Source organism: Pelodiscus sinensis, chromosome 20, assembly GCF_049634645.1.
Source record: "Pelodiscus sinensis isolate JC-2024 chromosome 20, ASM4963464v1, whole genome shotgun sequence".
In the NCBI taxonomy this organism is placed as follows: domain Eukaryota; kingdom Metazoa; phylum Chordata; order Testudines; family Trionychidae; genus Pelodiscus; species Pelodiscus sinensis.
The window spans coordinates 30,726,710-30,746,664 of record NC_134730.1 but is presented as its reverse complement, the minus strand read 5'-3'; the positions used below and the strand labels follow the sequence as shown (position 1 = coordinate 30,746,664).

The 19,955-nt window shown below is 48.9% G+C and overlaps 1 protein-coding gene and 1 long non-coding RNA gene across 2 annotated transcripts; both read right to left on the bottom strand.

Moving 5' to 3' along the window:
- Positions 1-600: 600 nt before the first annotated feature.
- On the bottom strand, positions 601-2,133 carry LOC112543744 (uncharacterized). The gene has a single exon (XM_025178580.2). The coding sequence runs from the start codon at positions 2,120-2,122 to the stop codon at positions 938-940; it is 1,185 nt and encodes a 394-aa protein (XP_025034365.2). The 5' UTR covers positions 2,123-2,133; the 3' UTR covers positions 601-937.
- A 9-nt stretch (positions 2,134-2,142) lies between these two features.
- LOC102457596 (uncharacterized) lies at positions 2,143-17,960 on the bottom strand. The gene is made up of 4 exons (XR_012896957.1): positions 17,716-17,960; positions 8,045-8,269; positions 4,540-4,651; positions 2,143-2,777 (listed from the first exon to the last, which is right to left on the bottom strand). It is a non-coding gene; the product is annotated as an uncharacterized LOC102457596 (long non-coding RNA).
- Between the last annotated feature and the right edge of the window lie 1,995 nt (positions 17,961-19,955).

The following is a 19,955-nucleotide window of genomic DNA, read 5'->3' as shown; positions in this document are numbered from 1 at the left end:
TGGCCCTTAAAAGAAAAAAAACCCACAATGAGAAAAGTATAAGATATATCCATCTAGTTTCATATCATTTAGAAATTCCAGAGCAAATGGATGAGTCAGAACCAAGACAAGGGATTCTCCCATGACAGTCTCTTCTGACCCATTGAAACCTGCTCCATTCATTACTATTGAGTTGTATTATTAAAAAACTTCTAGTATCATTGTAATAGGACCCCCCCCCGCACACACACACACATACCCTTTTCATCTTCAGAGAATCCCACCTCAATGGGAAAAATACCAGAAGAGGTTTTGCCAATAGTTAGAAAATGGGATATAAACTCCAGATTATTCTGTATTTGAGACCCATTCAAACACCCCTTCCGGTTCAGTGACACTATCTTCTCATGCTCTAAATTACCATGTTTTAGGATCAAATAAAACAAAGTGTGATTCCCAAGAAGATGGCTGAGAACACTGAGTCATGTAACTTATTGAGAGGTGGATGTGTAGAAAGTGAGAACATATATTCTACATGGTGTAAAGAAAGGAAACACTATTGGAGCAATTCAGAAGGTGGGAAACTCTCTGAGTTACCACTTCAGGTATCACAGAGGTTGAAAAAAAAAAAAAAAAAAACTGGTTCTCTCTCTAATCCTGCTCCTTCTGTGTGTTATACAGGGTTTTTATGGTCTCTCTCTCTCTCGTACCCCTCTCTAATTATAAATAAAGGCTGAGTTCTGATATAAGAACTTGCCACATTGATAATATTCATAGCAGTGGTCCCCAGTGCAGTGCCCACGGGCGCCATAGTGCCCACCGGGACATTTATGTGAGCCCGCCTAGTGACCAGGGCCGGCCCGAGCCATTCTTGCACCCTAGGTGCTTGGCGCATGCGCAGCCCCCGCCCCCGGGTGTCTGGCAGCCCCAAAAGGTTGGGGACCACTGATTCATAGGCTCACTCTCCTGTGTGGATTCTCTGATGTCTCATAAGTTTCGAGCTCTGAGAAAATGTTTTGCTGCACTCACAGCATTCATAGATTTTCTCCCCTGTATGGATTCTCTGATGGTTAGTAAGGGTTGAACGATGAGCAAAAGTTTTCCCACACTCACAGCATTCATAGGGTTTTTCCCCTGTGTGGATCTTCTGATGTGTAATAAGGTTTGAACTCTGAGCAAAGGTTTTCCCACACTCACAGCATTCATAGGGTTTCTCTCCTGTGTGGATTCTTTGATGCTGAATAAGGGATAAGCTGCGAGGAAAAGACTTCCCACAATCACCGCATTTATAGGGTTTTTCCCCTGTGTGGATTCTCTGATGGCTAATAAGGGCTGAATGATCAGTGAAGGATTTCCCACACTCACAGCATTCATAGGGTTTTTCCCCTGTGTGGATCCTGTGATGCTTAATAAGGCCTGAGCTGTGAGAGAAGGTTTTCCCACATTCACAGCATTCATATGGTTTCTCCCCTGTGTGGATCCTCTGGTGTCTAGTAAGGGTTGAGTGATGAGCGAAGGTTTTCCGGCATTCACAGCACTCATAAGGTTTCTCCCCAGTGTGGATTCTCTGATGGCTAATAAGGTTTGCACTCTGAAAAAAGGTTTTCCCACACTCACCGCATTTATAGGGTTTCTCCCCAGTGTGGATTCTCCGATGTCTAACAAGTTGTGAATGATGCGCAAAGGTTTTCCCACACTCACAGCACTCATAGGGTTTCTCCCCTATGTGGATTTTGCGATGGCTAATAAGGTGCGAGAGATGAGTGAAGGTTTCCCTGCACTCACAGCATTCATAAGATTTCTCCCTGGTGTGGATTCTCTGATGTCTAATAAGATTTGAGCGCTGACTGAACTTTTTCTCACACACAGTACATGTGTTATTTTTCTCTCCAACGACAATCATCTGCTGGGCTGTGGTTTTCTTCTGGCATTTCTGATTTCCCTGGTAATTAACAGATTGATCAACTTGCTGCACTGGTTGGTTTTCCTGATGCTTCTCTGGCCTATACTGACTCTCGCAAGCTTTTTCTTGCTCACAGCTCCTGGACATAGGCCCTTTGCATCTGTGCAGTAATACCCAATGTGGTTCCACTTCCTCCTCGTCTTCCTGCTGAGGATTCTGCTCCATGGTTTCACTCACCATCCCAGCATCTGCTGGGACAGAGAAAGAAAAACCTCAGAAACCAGCATGGAAAAGAGGAGAACAAAGTAAAAGAGCAGCTGAAAATGGAAAAAAGGACTCAATTTCCCCAATTTTTCCCCTACAGACGAGAGAGGAGGGGATCAATTCAGCATCCAGCTCCCAAGCAGTCAGGGAGAAGGCAGCTCAGAGAGGAGTTACGGCCAGGAGTTAGTCAAGATGGGTAGGAAGTAGGGCTAGCAAGTGATTAAAACAATTAATCAGGATTAATTGTGCTTTTAAACTAGAACAGAATACAGTTTATTTACTTTTTTTAATATTTTCTACATTTTCAAATATAGCTATTTCAATTACAACACAGAATACAGTGTACAGTGTTCACTTTGTACTTATTTTTATTACAAATATCTGCACTGTAAAAAACAAGATACAGTATTTTTCAATTAATCTAATACAAGCACTGTAGTACAACTTTTTTTTTAAATGAAACTGAAATTTCTAATGTAGAATTATGTATAAAAAAAGCTGCATTCAAAAATAAAACCATGTAAATCTTTAGATCCTACAAGTCCTACTTCTTGTTCAGCCAATCACTCAAACAGGTCTGATTACAATTTTTCAGGAAATAATTCGGCCTGCTTCTTGTTTTTATGGTCACCTGAAAGTGAAAACAGGTGCCATATGAATGCCAGGGTAGCCAGTGTCGCAAGTTATTTATGTGCCAGAGGTGCTAAAGCAGCAGTCACCAACCTGTCAGTCGTAATTTTGTTCAGTTGGAAGTGTAGACAAAGCCTAAGTCTATGTCCACACTACCAAATTTTCCCAACAAAACTTATGTCAATACCCAAAAGTGAACAAAATAAAAGCCACTGACCCACAGAAAAATAAGTCAGGGACCACACAAGTGAGAAGCAAAAAAACTCCTCCCAAAACCCTGAACCCTCACTGATGTGGCCCTCAACTGAGGTTCAGGGCTTCCCATGAGCCAGATTTACTTTCTTGGAGTCCAGAGTTAGTGGATTTTGCGGACCCCCTTAGGATTTGGAGTGAGAACAAAAATGAGGGGATCAGTGCCAGAAAGTGGGATAGGGATGCAGGATCTGGGTGGGAGGTAGGGTGTAGCAGGGGGTGAAGAAGGCAGGGTCTGAAAGGTAGTTTGGCAGCAGGAGAGGGTGTAGGGTGGGGGAAAGGGAGTTTGGGAGCAGAAGGTGGTTGGGGGAATAACACAGAAATGGTGAAAGGGTGAGAATGCAACCAAACAGCTACTTGGGGAAGGAGGCAAAGAAGTGGGAAATAAAGGAAAGTACAGCTTCTACAAATTGTATCCCCCCTCTCATCTTCCCTCTGTTCCAGCTTCACTCCCCACAGCTCCGAGAGCCCCCCCAGCCTGATCCCCTGTGTCAGCCTATGCCCCTCAGTGCAACCCCTGCCCCCTCCAATGCTACCCCTGCATCCTCCTTCATCCTCACTCCTGCTCCCACATCCCTGTGCCCCCAGAACACTCACTTGGCAGTGCTAGGATTTGCAACCTCCTGGAAGTAGCGCTGGGGCGGGGCGGGGCAGAGTCTTTTCCCTGCCTGGCCCAACCCTTTGCCTGCAGGCAGTGGCTCCGGAGCTGGGGCAGGAGAGCCCAGGACTGCCCAGGGCTGATTCCAGCCCTGCTGGGCAGTGGGGCACTGGAGAAGAGTCTCCCCAACCCCGCACAAAGCCCATGGGGAACAGTGCGGCGTAGCGTGGTCCCCGGTGCACCACGTGTGCCGGCAAGCCCCACCCCGCTTTGCTCCACCCCCTCCCAGAGCAGAAGATAAAAGCCAGGACGCATGGCTGCCCCTTTTTGATTCAACCCAGATGGAACATGGCACTGCCTCAGTAGGTTGAATGCTGCAGCCAGCTGGCCAGGCAGCTGCCCCTCTTTGCTCCAGCCCAGCTGACCACATGGTTCAGCCTGCCAAGGTTGCACCATGCTCCAGCTGAGCTGGATCTAAGAGGGGCAGCCTCCCGACCAGCTAACCACAGTGATGGACTCCTAGGGGCGCCGCGATCGACCAGTCACTATTGCACTACACTGTTTGTATGACGTGAAGTGAAAAATACTATTTCTTTTAATTATTTTTACAATGCAAATATTTGTAATAAAAATACAGAGTGAGCATTATATACTTTGTATTCTGTGTTGTAGGTGAAATCAATAGATTTGAAAATACAGATAAAACATCCTAACAGTGTGATTAGTGGAGATTAATTTTTATGAGTTAATCATGTGAGTTATTGGCAATTATTTGACAGCCCTGAGAAAAAGCCTTGAGTAATATCTGCCCCGAATATGAGATACTTACTGGGGACTCAGAGAGTTCACAGGGTCTGTGTTGAGAATCCCAGCTATTTCCTTCAGACTCTGAGCTGGTGTAATGATCACTCACCGGCACAGTTGCCTCTCAGGGTTTCTTTTTCATCTGATCCCTAGAAATCTGGGGACAACGGCCCTTCTCTTTGTTCCAGTTGGGAAATGACATCAAGTTTGGAAACTGGAAACTATACTCATGGGAAAGATGAGAGAAATCAGGTGAATTTGTGGGACCTTGGTCACACGCAAACACTTCTGTAATTTTAACCCTACCCCATTTTAAAACACTGAAATCCTGGGGCCAGCTCCCCATGTCCTCAACAGTGCAGGATACTTTTTTATGAGGGGTTTCATTGCCCTCATGCCTCCTGGGAACATACACAGCCAGTCACTCGTGATCAAAGGGAGTCCTAAAAAGCAGAGCAGCTAACTCCATGTTCCAGGAAGGGAAGTCTGCAGGAGGGTACATCCCCTGGAACTGCTTCTTACGGACAGAGAAACGCTCAGAGATAGTGTATGATGAGGAAAGGCACAAGGCCTGATAGCTGGGGGAAGATACTCAGAAAGACAAGAAATGGTGCAGAGAAGCAGCTAGCTCCGCCAATTGCTTTGACATCCATATACCTTCCTCTAACCAATCTCTCCCTTCCCTGCTCCACGGGACCTGAAGGCCAGCCAATCCTTGTGTTCACTCCTCCCCTCCCATTGCCCACAGTGCTCCTTGCTACCAGTACTCCCAAATTCACTGCTCCCCAACCATTTGCATCCCATCTTCCCAATGTCCCAATTGTTCCTTGGTCTCTAATCCCAAGAGTTCATGCAAATAATGTGTCGCATTGCTCCTCATTGCTAGCACCTCTATTTACTGGGGTAACCACTACGAAGTACCCAGGCTTCCTTTACTCTAACAACCACCAGACTTCCAGACCCTGTAGTTCCATTTCTTCCAGCCCTTCACAGCATCTGAACTCTCAACTGCAGCAGTAACACAGCCTCCCCAATCTTAGGACAGGTATACAGTAGAACTTTACATACATTTAGCCACCTATGGTCTATTTTCTCAGTGATGCATCTACAATACCAAGCCTGTCACATCACCTTAAGAGGCTGCTGAAGTCAATTACAGTACTCCTGCTTTTCATGAGGAGTAATGCTATTCCCAGCATTGCATGGGCAAATTTATGGTAGTGCAGATGCAGCATTGGCCGAAAGTTGAGGCAACTGGCCTCTGGGAGTCCTCCCAGACCTCCCTGCTCTGACTAGCACTTGCATCTCTACTGCTCTCCTGGAGAGCTCAAAAAGCTCCAGGAATATCAGAATGGCATTTCCCATGTTGCCAGCACTGCAAGCCCATCCTGAGAAAGCAGCATACCATGGCACACATGGTTAGAAGTTCAAAAATTCCAACAAACACTGCAATGACTTGCAATATGTCTGCTCTCACGGGTGCCAGTTCCCGGAAGTGCAAAAGAGCACCAGTGTGGATTGCCCAGATCTTGGATTTCATGCAGACATGGGGAGATAAGTCCATCCTCTAAGAGCTTTGAACCAGCAAGAGGAATGCCGACATTTACAGAAAGATTGCAAACTGCCTGGTGGCTAAATGAGATTCCAGGGACACCTAGCAATGCCAAGTCAATATCAAAGAGCTCAGGCAGTCCTACTATAAGGCGAAGGACGCGAGTGAATGCACCTCACATCTGCCACTGCTACAAGCAGCTGGATGTGATACTGGGGGGAGCACCAGCCAGCTCCCACAGCATAATTGGGAGTCCAGCCAAGACATGCCTAGCATCAGCATGCAGGACCGAGTGCATTCTGATGCTTCCCTAAGAAGTCTGGGCACCTGCTGTAAAGTGCCCACTTTAAAGCAAACATTTGGCCTTGCAGAGAACACATTTCCATTTTCTTTATAGAGATCTTTGGTGTATGCGGACACACGAACTCCTCCTTTCCCAACATCTGCCCACCTGGCACAGTTCCACAGTCAAAAGCAGACAAGGGAGATGTTCATGAACAGATGGACTGCATGCACTCCCTCATGGAGGAGATGCAGGCCAAGCACCTGTACTGGATTCCCAGGGCTGTTGCTACACTTTAAAGGAGAAAGCGCTGCAGGGAGCATGGGGCAGTCCGGTGCTCCCCAAGGCATTTCAAAGTGAAGCCTGGGGTCAGCTGGGGATTCTGAGTCCCCAGCTGACCCCAGGCTCCATGCAGTGCTGCGCTTTGAAATGCTGCGGAGAACCTGGTGTCCGTCTCCACACGTCATTTCAAAGTGGCAGTGCCACATGGAGTCCACAGCTGACCCTGGGCTGCACACAGCATTTAAAAGTGGCAGCGCCACGTGGAGCCCAGGATCCGGCCCCAGGCTCCACACGGTGCTGCCACTTTAAAGCACTCCCTCCTCTTCCTCTCCCCCTGCTGCTTCTTTCGGATAGAGGGAGCAAAGGGGGAAAGAAGGATAGTCAACTAGTCATTCACATCCCTAATTCCAATATGCTAAGAAACTTCTGCCCAAGGCCCTTCCCTTTCTGGGAGCACAGAGCCGTCTCCATCCCCCGCCCCCTTGCCCAGGGACCGGGTGTGGCTGTTGGCTCCCCAGTTCCTGGGTGTTTGTTCTCCTATGGCTGGATCAGCTCCTGCAATGGCTCAGGAGCAGAGAGATGTGGGGTAAAGAGGGGCTGTTTGTGCAGAATCACTCTCATGCCCATCCCCAGCACATTCCCTAAGGTCTCTCTCAACCCCCTGCAGGCTCTAGGGCTGGTTCACAGGGCTATTTACAGCTGGAGAAAGCCCTCACTTTGGCTGAGCATAAAGGACGCTTTACTCGAGGTCACTCTCTAGCCCCGATCCCACCTACCACCCAGCGTGGACTCCCAAATCAGAATGGAGGCATTCGTGTCTGACCCAGTTAAGTCAATCCCTATATCCTGAGCAGAGTGTGAATCAGAGAACATAAGAATGGCCAGACAGGGTCAGACCAAAGGTCCATCGAGCCCAGAAGCCTGTCTGCCAGCAGTGACCAATGCCAGGTTCCCCAGAGGGAGTGAACAGAACAGGGAATTCATCCCTTGTCCCTGATTCCCAGTGTTTGGCAAACAGAGACTAAGGACACCATCCCTGCCCATCCTGGCTAAGTGCCATTGAGGGATCTATTCATTAATTTATCTACTGTACATACTCATTCATAAGCTGTATTTGTTGTTGTTTTGGAAAAAAAAGTGAATCAAAGAGCAGGGGTCAACTTTATCTCAATGGGTCTAGACCAAAAGTTGATGATTTTAAGCTCTACTGAATTACTGAAGTCAATATCTAATATATGGTTACTGCAGATCAGGATCAGCAAACTATGGCTCCCAGACCATCAGGATAAGTCCCTGGCAAGCCAGGACCTCGTGTTTACTTTAAGCATCGGCAGAAACAGCTCCTACTGACTGTGACCAGCAAGAAGTCCCTCAGCCTGTGCCACTTCCCACAGTTCCCACTGGCCCAAACAGTGACTTCTGCCCCTGGGATTAGTGGGGCACTGTGCCCGCAGACACTCAAGGTAAATAAAATGCCCCGGAGTATCAGAGGCTTACCTTTGTTGGGATATGTAAAAAATTAATAGGGGTCCGGGAAAAAAAATATCGTAGTGGTAGGGGGTCTGGCCACAGCAGGCATTGTCCTTTGAACATGTTTTCTCCCCTTTGTCCTTGCAGCCTGCAAAGACAGATAAAGGGTCCATCCAAAGCAGGTATTATCTTTTCTGATGTATAAATATGCTCTTTTCCATACAGCTGCTCTTCTTTATTTTGTCACTTGCTCTGTAAAAACAGTTTCAGGGTCACATCCTTTGTAATATCTGTAACCTGCTAATTCGGGAAGTATGTAATGAAGAAAAGTGTTGATCTAACTGAAAATCCTGTAAACAGTAAACAGGAGTGGGTATAATAATCACGTGCCTACTGATATTCATTGAATAGGTGTTAACATTACTAAATAAGGATTATGGGGAAGTAGTTATAAATGTGTGAATTAACATACTAAAATGATAAAGGAGTGTAACTGGTGCCAAATCATTGCCACTTGGAACACTGTTTTGGGGGTCCAAGGTAAGCGTGCAATAAAGTGGTCCGTTTACCCCATCCGCTCCTGGGTCACCTGTTTCTTTTCTAACAACTTTGACAAGCTGGGAGTCAAACAAATGGGCTAATGAACAAATATATATGGTAGTTATTTTTTGAACCCTATTATAGTATTGGCTCTCACAATTTCCTCTGGCATGAATTCCACAGGTTGACTGTGCATTGTATGAAGAAATAACTTCCATTTGTTTTAAACCTACTGCCTATTAATTCATTTGGAGACCCCTAATTCTTCTGTTATGAGGAGTAAATAACTCTTCCATAGCTACTTTCTGTACTGAGATCATGATTTTAAAGACCTCTCTCATACCCCCTTTAGTCATCTCTCTTCCAAGTTGAAAAGCCCCAGTCTTCTTATTTTTTCTTCATATGGCAGCCATTCCAAACCCCTAATCATTTTTGTTGTCCTTTTCTGAACTTTTTCCAATTCCAATAGATCTGTTTTAAGATGGGAAGACCACATCTGCACACAGTATTCAAGATGTGAGCATACTATGGATTTATAGAGGCAATATGATATTTTCTGTCATAACTATCCTGTTCTTAATGATTCCCAACATTCTGTCCACTTTTGTGACTGCCATTGAACATAGAATGGAGGTTTTCAGAGAACTATCCATGACTCCAAGATCTCTTTTTGGAATCATAACAGCTAATTTAGACTCCATTTCATATGTATATTTGGAAGTATGATTTCCAGTGTGCATTACTTTGCATTTATCAACATTGAATTTCCTCTGCCCATCACTCCCTGTCTTTCCTTGCAATGACTCTAGATTAACAATAGTCTTGGGGAGACCAAAAATATGCCTCAGGAGGGATAAAGCCGGAGTCCCTTCCTCCTCCCCACCTTCCTCTCTCCGAGGAAGATTCACAGCAACAAGTTTGTATCCTGAAGTTTTGATAAGGGGAGAAGTGAAACCTGATTTCCTTTCGGTACTTGAAAAATGGATAGGATGTTAGCAGCAGCCTCTGCCAGCCACTCAAATACTAAGGTAGTCCTCGGTGATGCTTCATTAGTAGGAAAAGTGACAGTATTGGGGAGCTCAGATTCATAAGAAATTTCTTTGTCCTCAGAGGAGACTACATCTCAGTCTGGGGGAAGCAACCCCTCACAGAGATAATTTGTTATAGCACTATGGGTTACAACTGATGCACGAGTGGAAGTGAGGGGTTAGTACAGCAGTCTGAGGAGTCTCAGACAGTTTGGGCACTGCCTAGGTAGCAAGGAAGCAGTCCCAGAAGGAGCTCTCATCTTGTGGCCCCTTAGGAATAGAAAAGGTGTCTCATTATTGGATTTTAGAGTGAGCAGCCGCTGGTGTGTATTTGTCCCAGATTTGGTGCAAAGTGGGCCATATGAAAGCCTTCAATAGTGTGGACAGGCAGTCCATCTGGACCATCATGCAACATTGCAGAGTTCCAGGCAAACTAAATTACCATCATCAAGAAACTGTATGAAGAATACTCTTGACAGGTCATCCGTGATTGAAAACTGTCGGAAAAATTCCAGGTCACAATAGGTGTACGCCAAGGCTGCCTTCTTTCTCCATTTCTCTTTCTGATTGTCCTAGACTGGGTCACAAAAACAGCATACGCTGACTCAGGAAGGGGACTCCAATGGACTCAAACTAGGAAACTTGAAAATGACTTAGCTCTGCTTGCAGACAAATTAGAGCATATGGGAGAGAAGACAGATGCCCTACAGGAAACAGCTGAGTGAGTGGGCCTCAAGATTAGTCAAGAGAAGACCAAGTTGATGCGCATTAACCAGATAGGAAGGTGAAATTACAATTGTAGGCAAAGCAGTGCAAGAGGTAGATCAGTTTGTATACTTGGGAAGTGTTATCAGCAAGAATGGGGGACTGAAGAGGCTATCAGCTCAAGAATATGAAAGGCTCAACAAGCCTTTGCCATACTATGACCAGTCTGAGGTACAAGAGCCATTTCAACAAGAACCAAACTATGTATTTTCACTTCCAATGTGAAATCAGTGCTGCTGTATGGCTCGGAGGCGTGGCGCGTTGTTCAGAACAACACTAAGAGAATTCAGAGGTTTGTCAATAAATGCCTTAAGAGACATTCTCCAGCTCAAGTGGTATGATAGAGTGCCAAATGAAACCTTGTGGACCAAAACAAATCACAAACCAATGGAGGTTCAGATTAAGAAGAGAAAATGGCGATGGGCAGGCCACATCCTATGTAAGGACCGTGAGGAATGCATCATGAGACAAGCGTTAGAATGGAATCCAAAGGGAAAGAGGAAAAGGGGATATCCCAAACAAACATGGCGATGAAGCTGCCTGGATGAAGTAAAAGCAGCTGGCTTAACATGGGATCAAATCAAGACTATCACTAGGAATCGCAAGAGATGGAGAATGACTGTGGAGGCCCTATGCTCCATTAGGAGCCCAAAGGACTAATAGATATAGGGCCTTACGAGATGTCAAATTAAAGCTTATGCAACGCTGACTCTGTACAAGTACCTGAGTAGCCTAGACAATCTGTGTGTGTAAAGTTAAAAATATGGGCTTTGTATTCATTTTTTACATGTTTTCAGCTGGGAGGGGCAGTTGCTCGATATTGCATGAACAATGGCTCTTAACTGATGCCAACTGACACCCAAGAAGCACACAATGGTTCCTTGCCTGGGAAGGATACACCTGAGGACACCATGGTGTCAACTTACAGAGGCAGGGCCCAACCGGGCTGTGGATTCGCTTCAAGACAGATTCCATTAGGGACAGTTGCTTTTATTAATCTCACATCATTACTATTACAGGCTTAATACTGCCAGATGGTTACACAGCTACTGCAAAGTAATAGGCCAATAAGCATAGGCAGAGCAATGCATAAAAGACTAACAGGCACTTGGAAATGCTTACACCCTTTGAGTGTGCAGGGAGTCCCGTTCCGGTCACCTCACACCCGGCCACAGTGGACGTGGCTCCAGCTAGGGGGATCCAGGGCACCCTTGGAGGTGTAGGTCCCGGTCCCTGATGAGACTCAGTGGGCACTGGACTCCCTACACTAGTTATACTACAGTTGTTTACTGGGTGTGCACATACCTGGCTCAACGCCATTCTTATCATTCTTAGGAGCTGAGACCAAGGCCAAACTTGTTTACCCCTTAGTAGTTTCCTAGCTCAAGGCATGGGTTAAAGCTGATAAAGCCTAGCTGCTTTTGGGCTTGCAGGGTCCCAGGCTATGCTAAGCTGGGTACAGCAGGGATGGAAACTTCCATCCCAGGCCTGCTCAGCTGCAGGACCCACATATGACACTTATGTGACATGCAGCTCATTGCTCCATCTTGTCTTCAATCCTGCTCCTGATTCCAGTAGCACCCTGCTATGAACAGAGAGCCCAGAAGGATTTGATGACCCATCCTGTCATAGGATGTACACCAAAGACTTTTAAGCTGGCAGTCTGTAACATCTCTGCTAAGAGCCTGCATCAAGAACAGGGTGATTGATGTACGTCATGTATTTTCTAACCATCTCGTGTTCATCCTTTTCTTTCTTTTTTATTAATAAACCTTTAGATTCTAAAGGATCAGACCAGCATGTGCTTTTGGGTAAGATCCAAGGTATAAATTGACCTGGGACTGTGACTGGTGCTTTGGGACTGGGAAAACCTGTTCTGAGTTGGTGAGATTGGGTTTTATGCCCTCTTACCTATATAAAGTGTGGGTCTCGTGGCACAGGTAAAGCTGGAGCTTCTAAAGCGTTTTGCTTATGAGACTTCTTGCTGGCCAGAGTAGCAAGTGAAGTGCTCTGTTGACTGGTTTGGTGCCTTATAGAGAAGGACTCCAATCTTGGGCTGTAAGTAGCTCTGGTTTTGAACAATTCACCTTGATCAGATCCTCTCATCGGTGCCCAGACAGATGAAGTATATTACAAAAGGGTCCAGTCAATTTTCCTGTGAGCAGCTGGGAGACACCTCTCTCCCAAACAGGAGAGGCCTCTGGCTTGGAGGGATATGAAAGGTGGATTTCAGCAAACATTTTAAGAGTGAGAGAGAAAGGGTGAAGGAAATGAGTCTGGAATGTGAGCAGGGAAATCATCATTGAAACACCCCCCACTCCCAGCAATGGCTGGGATGGGGAATGGCTAAAAGGTCGCAAATTCCCTCCAAAGAAGCAGTTGCTGCACCTCAGTTTGGGAATCCCCAACCCTGAGATGCTTTTTAACAGGCATCTGATAAAAATATAGGAAAAGACAAAATCTGACAGCTGATGCCAATGTTCAGCCTTTCAGAGGGGTGGGGAGTGCAAACTTGGGGAATTTTGTATCAATGTTCACAAAGTAGAGAGGAAAGCAGAAAAATACGCAGGATTTTATACTGATAGTCAACAACAGGTAAAGAGAGAAAAATTTGTGTGTATTTTCTATTGTTAAGTATGAGTGGGTTGCTACATTAGTTTCTTTCAGCAAAAACCACGAGGAGTGCTGTGGTACCTTAAAGGCTAACACATGTATTTGGGCATAAACTTTCATGAGCTGGGACCCAATTTGTCAGATGTATGAAGTGGAAAATCCAGTCTGGTAAGCGTGTACGTACGTACATACATACGCACGTACATACACACACACACACACACACACACACACAGAGAGTGGGGGGCGGGGAGGAGGGTTTACATTATTATGCAGAGAAACAGTACTAAGGAGGTCAATTCAATAGGGTGGCCCACTTCCAACAGTGGATGAGAAGATGTGAATACCGAAAGGGGGGAAAAAATACTTTTAGTAGTGAGCTAACCACTCCCGGGGTATGTCTACACTAGCACCCTCTTTTGAGAAAAGGATGCAAATGAAGACATTCGAAACTGCAAATGAAGCTGGGATTTAAATATCCCATGCTTCATTTGCATGTTCGCATTATGGCGCTATTTCGAAAAAGCGCTCTTTCAAAATAACAGATGCTGTTAAGACGCAGTTATTTCAAGAGAAAAACCTTCTCTCGAAATAACCCTTATTCCTCATACAATGAGGTTTACCAGTTATTTCGAGAAGGGTTTTCTCGCAAAATAACCGCATCTTAACAGCATCTGTTATTTCAAAATAGCGCCATAATGTAAATATGCAAATGAAGCACAGGATATTTAAATCCCGGCTTCATTTGCTATTTCGAATGTCTTCATTTGCATCCCTCTCTCGAAAGAGGGTGCAAGTGTAGACATACCCCCAGTCTCTATTCAGACCCCGTTTGCATTTGAATCCCAGCTCCAATTCATCAGGGAGCATCTACACAGCAGTGTTATTTCAGAACAAAGGCCATTATTCTGAAATAACAAAGCGAGTGTCTACACAGAAATTCCGTTATTTCAAAATAAATTTCAAATAGTGGATGGCTTATTCAGACTTCTGTAAACCTCATTCTACGACGAATAACGCCTATTCCGAAATTGCGATTTCAGAATAGCAGTAGTGTGGACGCTCCACTGCTGCTATTTCAAAATAGCTCCTTCCCAGGGCCATTCAGAGTAATTACTCCCCAGTTCCTCCTGGGGCTCTAAATCGAGTTAGTACGTCCACATTAGGGAAGCCTGCCTGGGACTAATTTTGCGGCTTCCCTGTAGTATAAATGTGCTATTTCAAAATAAGTTATTTTGGAGTATTTCTTCTGGAATAGCTTATTTTGAAACAAGCATGCAGTTTAGATGTACCCATGGAGACAAACACCTACAGGATCTCTATCAAGGGTTCTTAACGCTACTATACACACCTGGGCTACGTCTAGATTGCATCCCTTTTTTGTAAAAGGGATGCAAATTAGACGTATCGCAATTGCTAATGAAGCGGGGATTTAAATCTCCCCTGCTTCATTAGCATAAAAATTGCTGCCGCTTTTTTTCGGCTCAGAGCTTTGCCGGAAAAAAGCGCCAGTCTAGACGCGGATCTTTCGGAAAATAAAGCCTTTTCCGAAAGATCCCTTATCCCTTACTTTAACAGCCCTGACACCAAGGCTGACCACGTATCTACTCAAGTGACACCATCACAGAACCAAACCACATCAGCCACACTATCAGGAGTTTATCCACATTGCACATCTACTAATGTGATATCCACCATCACATGCCAGCAATGCCCCTCTGCCACGTATGTTGTCCACACTGGACCTTCTCTATGAAAGAAGAATAAATGGTGTAGAAGCTGTAGAAACCATTTTCATGTTTAGCTAGAAGCCATCTTGTATATCAGAAACCATTTCAGCTTTTCTCTCAAGCACGTAGACCAAAGTGAACTTTCTGTCACCCCGTGAGAAGAGGCCTACAGGATGGGCTATTGGTATGTGTTAATTGGGCTGGTTGGGACAGGAGATGTACTCCCTCGCACCTGTCCACCATCTTGTTGATAAGGTTTGGTTTTTCCAAATTTAATTGAGGATTTCTGTAATTGGATGCCCTGACGTCAGACTGTTTGGCTAAGGGTATAAAGATACTAGGATTGATTGTATTAGCAGCTTTACTGGGTCTGGCTCTGCTGTGACCACGTTTGGCTCATGCTGTGCTTTATTAATTAATAAAGCTGCTTGTTAGCTGCCTAAACACAGAGGAGCGTGTTTTTGCTTCGACAATGGACACAAATCAGACATCAAAAAAGGTAACATTCAAAAACCAAGAGGGCACTTCAGTTTTCCTGGACACTCAGTAACAGCCATAAAAGCTGACATAATTCAGGAAAAAAAAAAAAAAAAAAACCCTTCAAAAACTGACTAAAGAGAGACTGGGAGTGGCTATGTGTCGGGGAACAGCCGCCCCGCACTCCAAACCCCTCGGCGTCTGCCCTGTTCGCAGCGCAAGGGGTCTGGTACTGGCCCTGCGTGCAGTGCTCACATGCCCCGCAACAACCTTGCGCTGCGAAGGCAGCGGCGAACGCGAGCCACAGAGTGCAAAAAGGGGGGGGGAGAGTATGGAGGCACACAGTGTGACACGGTGCTGGCACACTGCAAAATAGCCTCACACCACTAGAGTAGCAGCGAAAAGCGAGCCATGGCATGCAGGAAAAGGGGGGGAGGGGGAAGAATACAGGGACGCATGGTGTGACGTGGCCGTGCTGGAAGTAATGTCAGGTGAAGCAGGGGAGCAGGGAGATTTAAAAAGCAAACGGGAGCAGTCACAAGGGGGGAAGGAGTGAGAGGGGAAAGGAGAGGAGGGCGAGGTGAAAAAAGAAAGGAAGGTAGGACGGTGGCTGTGAGGAGGCAAAGGGAGCCTCAACTTGGTGGAGGCAGTGCTGCCAAAGTTACTTGGTAGACAGAATGGCACCAAGAGACTGTGAGAGTGGGGAGAGGAAGCAGCCCAGGGCAGGGCAACCGTTTAAAGCCCGCGAGGAGCCCCATCAGCCAGACAGGACCAGAAACAGTCTCTGTCCTTAGGGCCCTGGGCTGGGGCCCGTTAGTGAGGGCGGGCCGGGCCCGGGCTCCTCTCTCCCCTCCTCTCTCCTCTCTCTCAGAAGCAGCTGTTACTGGTGACTGGGAATTAGGAGCTGACGCTCTCAGAGTGTGGCAATCATCAATAGAGTGAGCCAACGTGGGAGAAGCTGGTGCGAGAACTTCATAAATAGGACCAAAAAGGGAAAAGTGGTCAGGGCAAGGGACTGACGAGCGTTCTGCTTGACACAAACACTGGACACTCCAGTAGGGCCCAGTCACAGGCTAGCTAACTACAAAATAATTGTCCCTCTTGGTACTCTTGCCATCTCATCAACAGTCAGGAATGGGCTTTGAGCGGTCTGGGGCTGCTGGCTGGCAGGCAGAGAGGCTTGCCTGACAGTCCTGCTGGGATGCTGGTCAGGAGCTGCTTAGGTACGTGCCTTCTGTCCAGAGCCTGCCTCTGGCACCCCAACCTCCATCCCAGACCCTGCACCTCCTCCACAGAAAAGTGAAGCCCTTGATCACTTATCAAAATCTTGGAGTAGCCGCCCATCAAAAATTATTGCCCACCCCTGAACTATACAGTAATTTTAATAATACAGGGCCTGATCTTGGGATAAAAATCTATCAACACTCAAGGTGAAAATTGGGAATTCTTAAATGATCAGCAGAATTAGCACACAGGAAAGAAGCTGCCTGTTGCTGTAGACAGCTCAGTGAAAAACTCCACTCCATGCACAGCTGCCACCAAAACAGCTAACCACGTTAGGGCTAGTAAGGGATAGGCTGGAGAGTCACACAAAGCATTTGCATATGTATTTTGGGGGGCAGGGAGCTGTTACATCCTGGGACTCCCATGGCTACTACAGCCCTGCACAGAGGAGAGGTTACATCTCTCTTTGAGAACTGGGGAGCAAAAAGGTTGAAAGTATTTGACAGCACAATAGAGAACAACCAAGGCCTCAAGGGATGTTACAAGGATACATCCTACATGAATATATTGAGGCACTTTGACAAGAACCTCTAGAAGTTCAATGCCCACAGGCAGCTATAGCTCCCCTCTACTCCCACTGTTCTCATGGGCAGCAGGGAGCCCCCTCTGGGAAGGGTTTTTAACAAAGGGGGGAGGGGCTGAAGAAGTCAGGCTCAGTGCCAGTGGGGCAGCCATAAGGGATGGGCAGAGGACAGGCAGCCAGTGGCTGTAGAGAGCTGCACCGGGCAGTAGGGGTGGAAGGGAGGGGGGCAGCAGCCAGGCCTGGTTACTCCTCTGAGGACACTCCCTTCCCCTCATGCTGTTACTGGCACTGAATGGCTGCCGCAACCCACCCCAGAGCCAGCCATCTCTCCAGTCTCCCCTGCACTGCACCCCCCCCCCAACCCTTCCAGCCTGAGGAACGACTCAGGGCTGCAACTTCCCATCTCCACAGGGGCATTTCGCTGCTGTAAAGGGGGGGGGGGGGGAGTTTCCCAAAGCTGGGAAGATTTTAAACTGACCCGCGAAAATGAAAAAGTGGCAAATCTGAGCCTGCCCATTGCCCGGGGGGGAGGGGGGCTATACTGCCCTGCTCGCTCCCCGCAATCTCCCGCCTGCCAGTCACACGGCCAGTAACCCGTCCCCCGGACACACACAGGGTCGGTCTCTTGCCCCCTCGGAACCCCCCAGCTGTGCCTTTGGGGCAGTCCCTGGCTGGAGCTGGAGGCCGAGCGGTCCGGGCTGCTTGTGCAGAGGTGCTGCCCTCCTCCCCGCTCCTTACCTGCGGGGCGCTGCTCGGCCCGGGCTCCCAGCGCTCTGCGAGCGGCCCCTGCTCGGGCGCGGGCCTTTGTTCTCCCGGCTCCCTCCTTCCGGCTCCGCCGCCCCCGGCTGCTCCTGCGCCTGCAAATCCCGCCCGGGCAGCGCTGCTGGGAGCCGCCCCCACCGCGAGGGGCCCGAGCTGGGCAGGGCGGAGCGGCCGGGCGGCAGAGACAGGCCAGGGGCTACATGAAGCTGGGAGCTCGGGGAGTCAGCGCGTGGGCGGGGAGGGGTGACTGGGGGGGTCAGCGCGGGGGGGGGTGACTGGGGGGTCAGAGCGGGGGTGCGTGGGGGGGAGGGGTTACTGGGGGGTCAGCGCTGCGTGGCGGGGAGGGGTGACGGGGGGGGTCAGCGCGGGGGTGCGTGGCGGGGAGGGGTGACTGGGGGGTCAGCGCGGGGGTACGTGGCGGGGAGGGGTGACTGGGGGGGGTCAGCGCGGGGGGAGGGGTGACTGGGGGGTCAGCGCGGGGGTGCGTGGGGGGGAGGGGTGACTGGGGGGTCAACGCTGCGGTGCGTGATGCGGGAGGGGTGACTGGGGTGGTCAGCGCGGTGGTGCGTGGCGGGGGAGGGGTTACTGGGGGGTCAGCGCTGCGGTGCGTGATGGGTGACTGGGGGGGTCAGCGCGGGGGTGCGTGGCGGGGGAGGGGTTACTGGGGGGTCAGCGCGGGGGTGCGTGGCGGGGGAGGGGTGACTGGGGGGTCAGCGCGGGGGTGCGTGGCGGGGGAGGGGTGACTGGGGGGTCAGCGCGGGGGTGTGTGATGCGGGAGGGGTGACTGGGGGTGTCAGCGCTGCGGTGTGTGATGCGGAAGGGGTGACTGGGGGGGTCAGCGCTGCGGTGCGTGGCGGGGGAGGGCTGATTGGGGGGGTCAGCGCGGGGGTGTGTGATGCAGGAGGGGTGACTGGGGGTGTCAGCGCTGCAGTGTGTGATGCAGAAGGGGTGACGGGGGGGTCAGCGCGGGGGTGCGTGGCGGGGAGGGGTGACGGGGGTCAGCGCGGGGGTGCGTGGCGGGGAGGGGTGACTGGGGGGTGTTAGCGCTGCGGTGTGTGATGCGGAAGGGGTGACTGGGGGGGTCAGCGCTGCGGTGCGTGGCGGGGGAGGGGTGATTGGGGGGTCAGCGCTGCGGTGCGTGGCGGGGGAGGGGTGATTGGGGGGGTCAGCGCTGCGGTGCGTGATGCGGGAGGCGTTGCCAGGATACGTGAGGGTGAAGGGAAGTGCACCATGGAAAGGCTTGAGGGTCCCCAAAAAAATTTAAGCCAGGCGGGGGGGGGGGGGGGGGTTCTCAAGTGGCTAAAGATTGAGAACTGCTAGGAACGAGCAGGCTGGTAATTGCTCCCATCCTGACCAAGGGCATGTTTGGCCCATAAATAAGGCAGTTTCCTTTCCAGTGCCCATAGGTCTGTTGCTAGAATCTAAGCCCGGTTAAACAGTCCCAGCAAGTCTGTCACGCCGTCCCCATCCTTTCCTCCACCCCACAGATTCCTGTCTGCCCGGAGGGGCCTCCCCATAACCCTTCCCTGACCCAGTTCCTGGGCAACCATTCCCCTGCTTGGTGCATGGGAGACTGGGCCCACTTGGAGTGAAAGGTGGGGGTTGTTCCAGTCTGCCACGGGAGCAGGGGATTGGAAAGATTCAGAACCAGGGAATTTCACCGCCTGTCTCCCCAGGCTCCTTCCCTGCAGAGAAATGTTCTGGGCTTGACTATAGGCAAAACACTTAGTCGCCGTAATACAGTGCAGGCCCAACCTACTACCGGCTAACCCACTGAGACTCCCTCCCTCCCCACAGTACTGACACGGTCTCTATGGGCAGCACAGTCCCACAGGGGGAATCAAGGCAGAGTCGGGATTGGATCAAATGTGTCCCAAGCTGAGACCAGAACTTGATCCAAGTAGGTCTGGGAGCTTGCGGTCTCTCTACCCACTTATTTTTCCTGCTTCAGCCTCATCTCTGCTAAACCTTGTCCAGGTGTCTGTCTCTCTGGCTGTGACACAGAGTCAGCAGGGCACCAGGCACCACAGTAAGTGGCTTTCTAAGTAAGGCATGATTTCAGACCTGTGGGTTTTATGGGAATGAATCATCCCTTGGCTCAGTCCTTACCTGGCAGAGCAGCTCACTGCCGTTCATAGCAGGTCCATACCAAAAGCAATGCCCTCTGCCTATTCAGAGCTAGCCAGGAGATAAGAGCATGAATGACCTCGTCTACT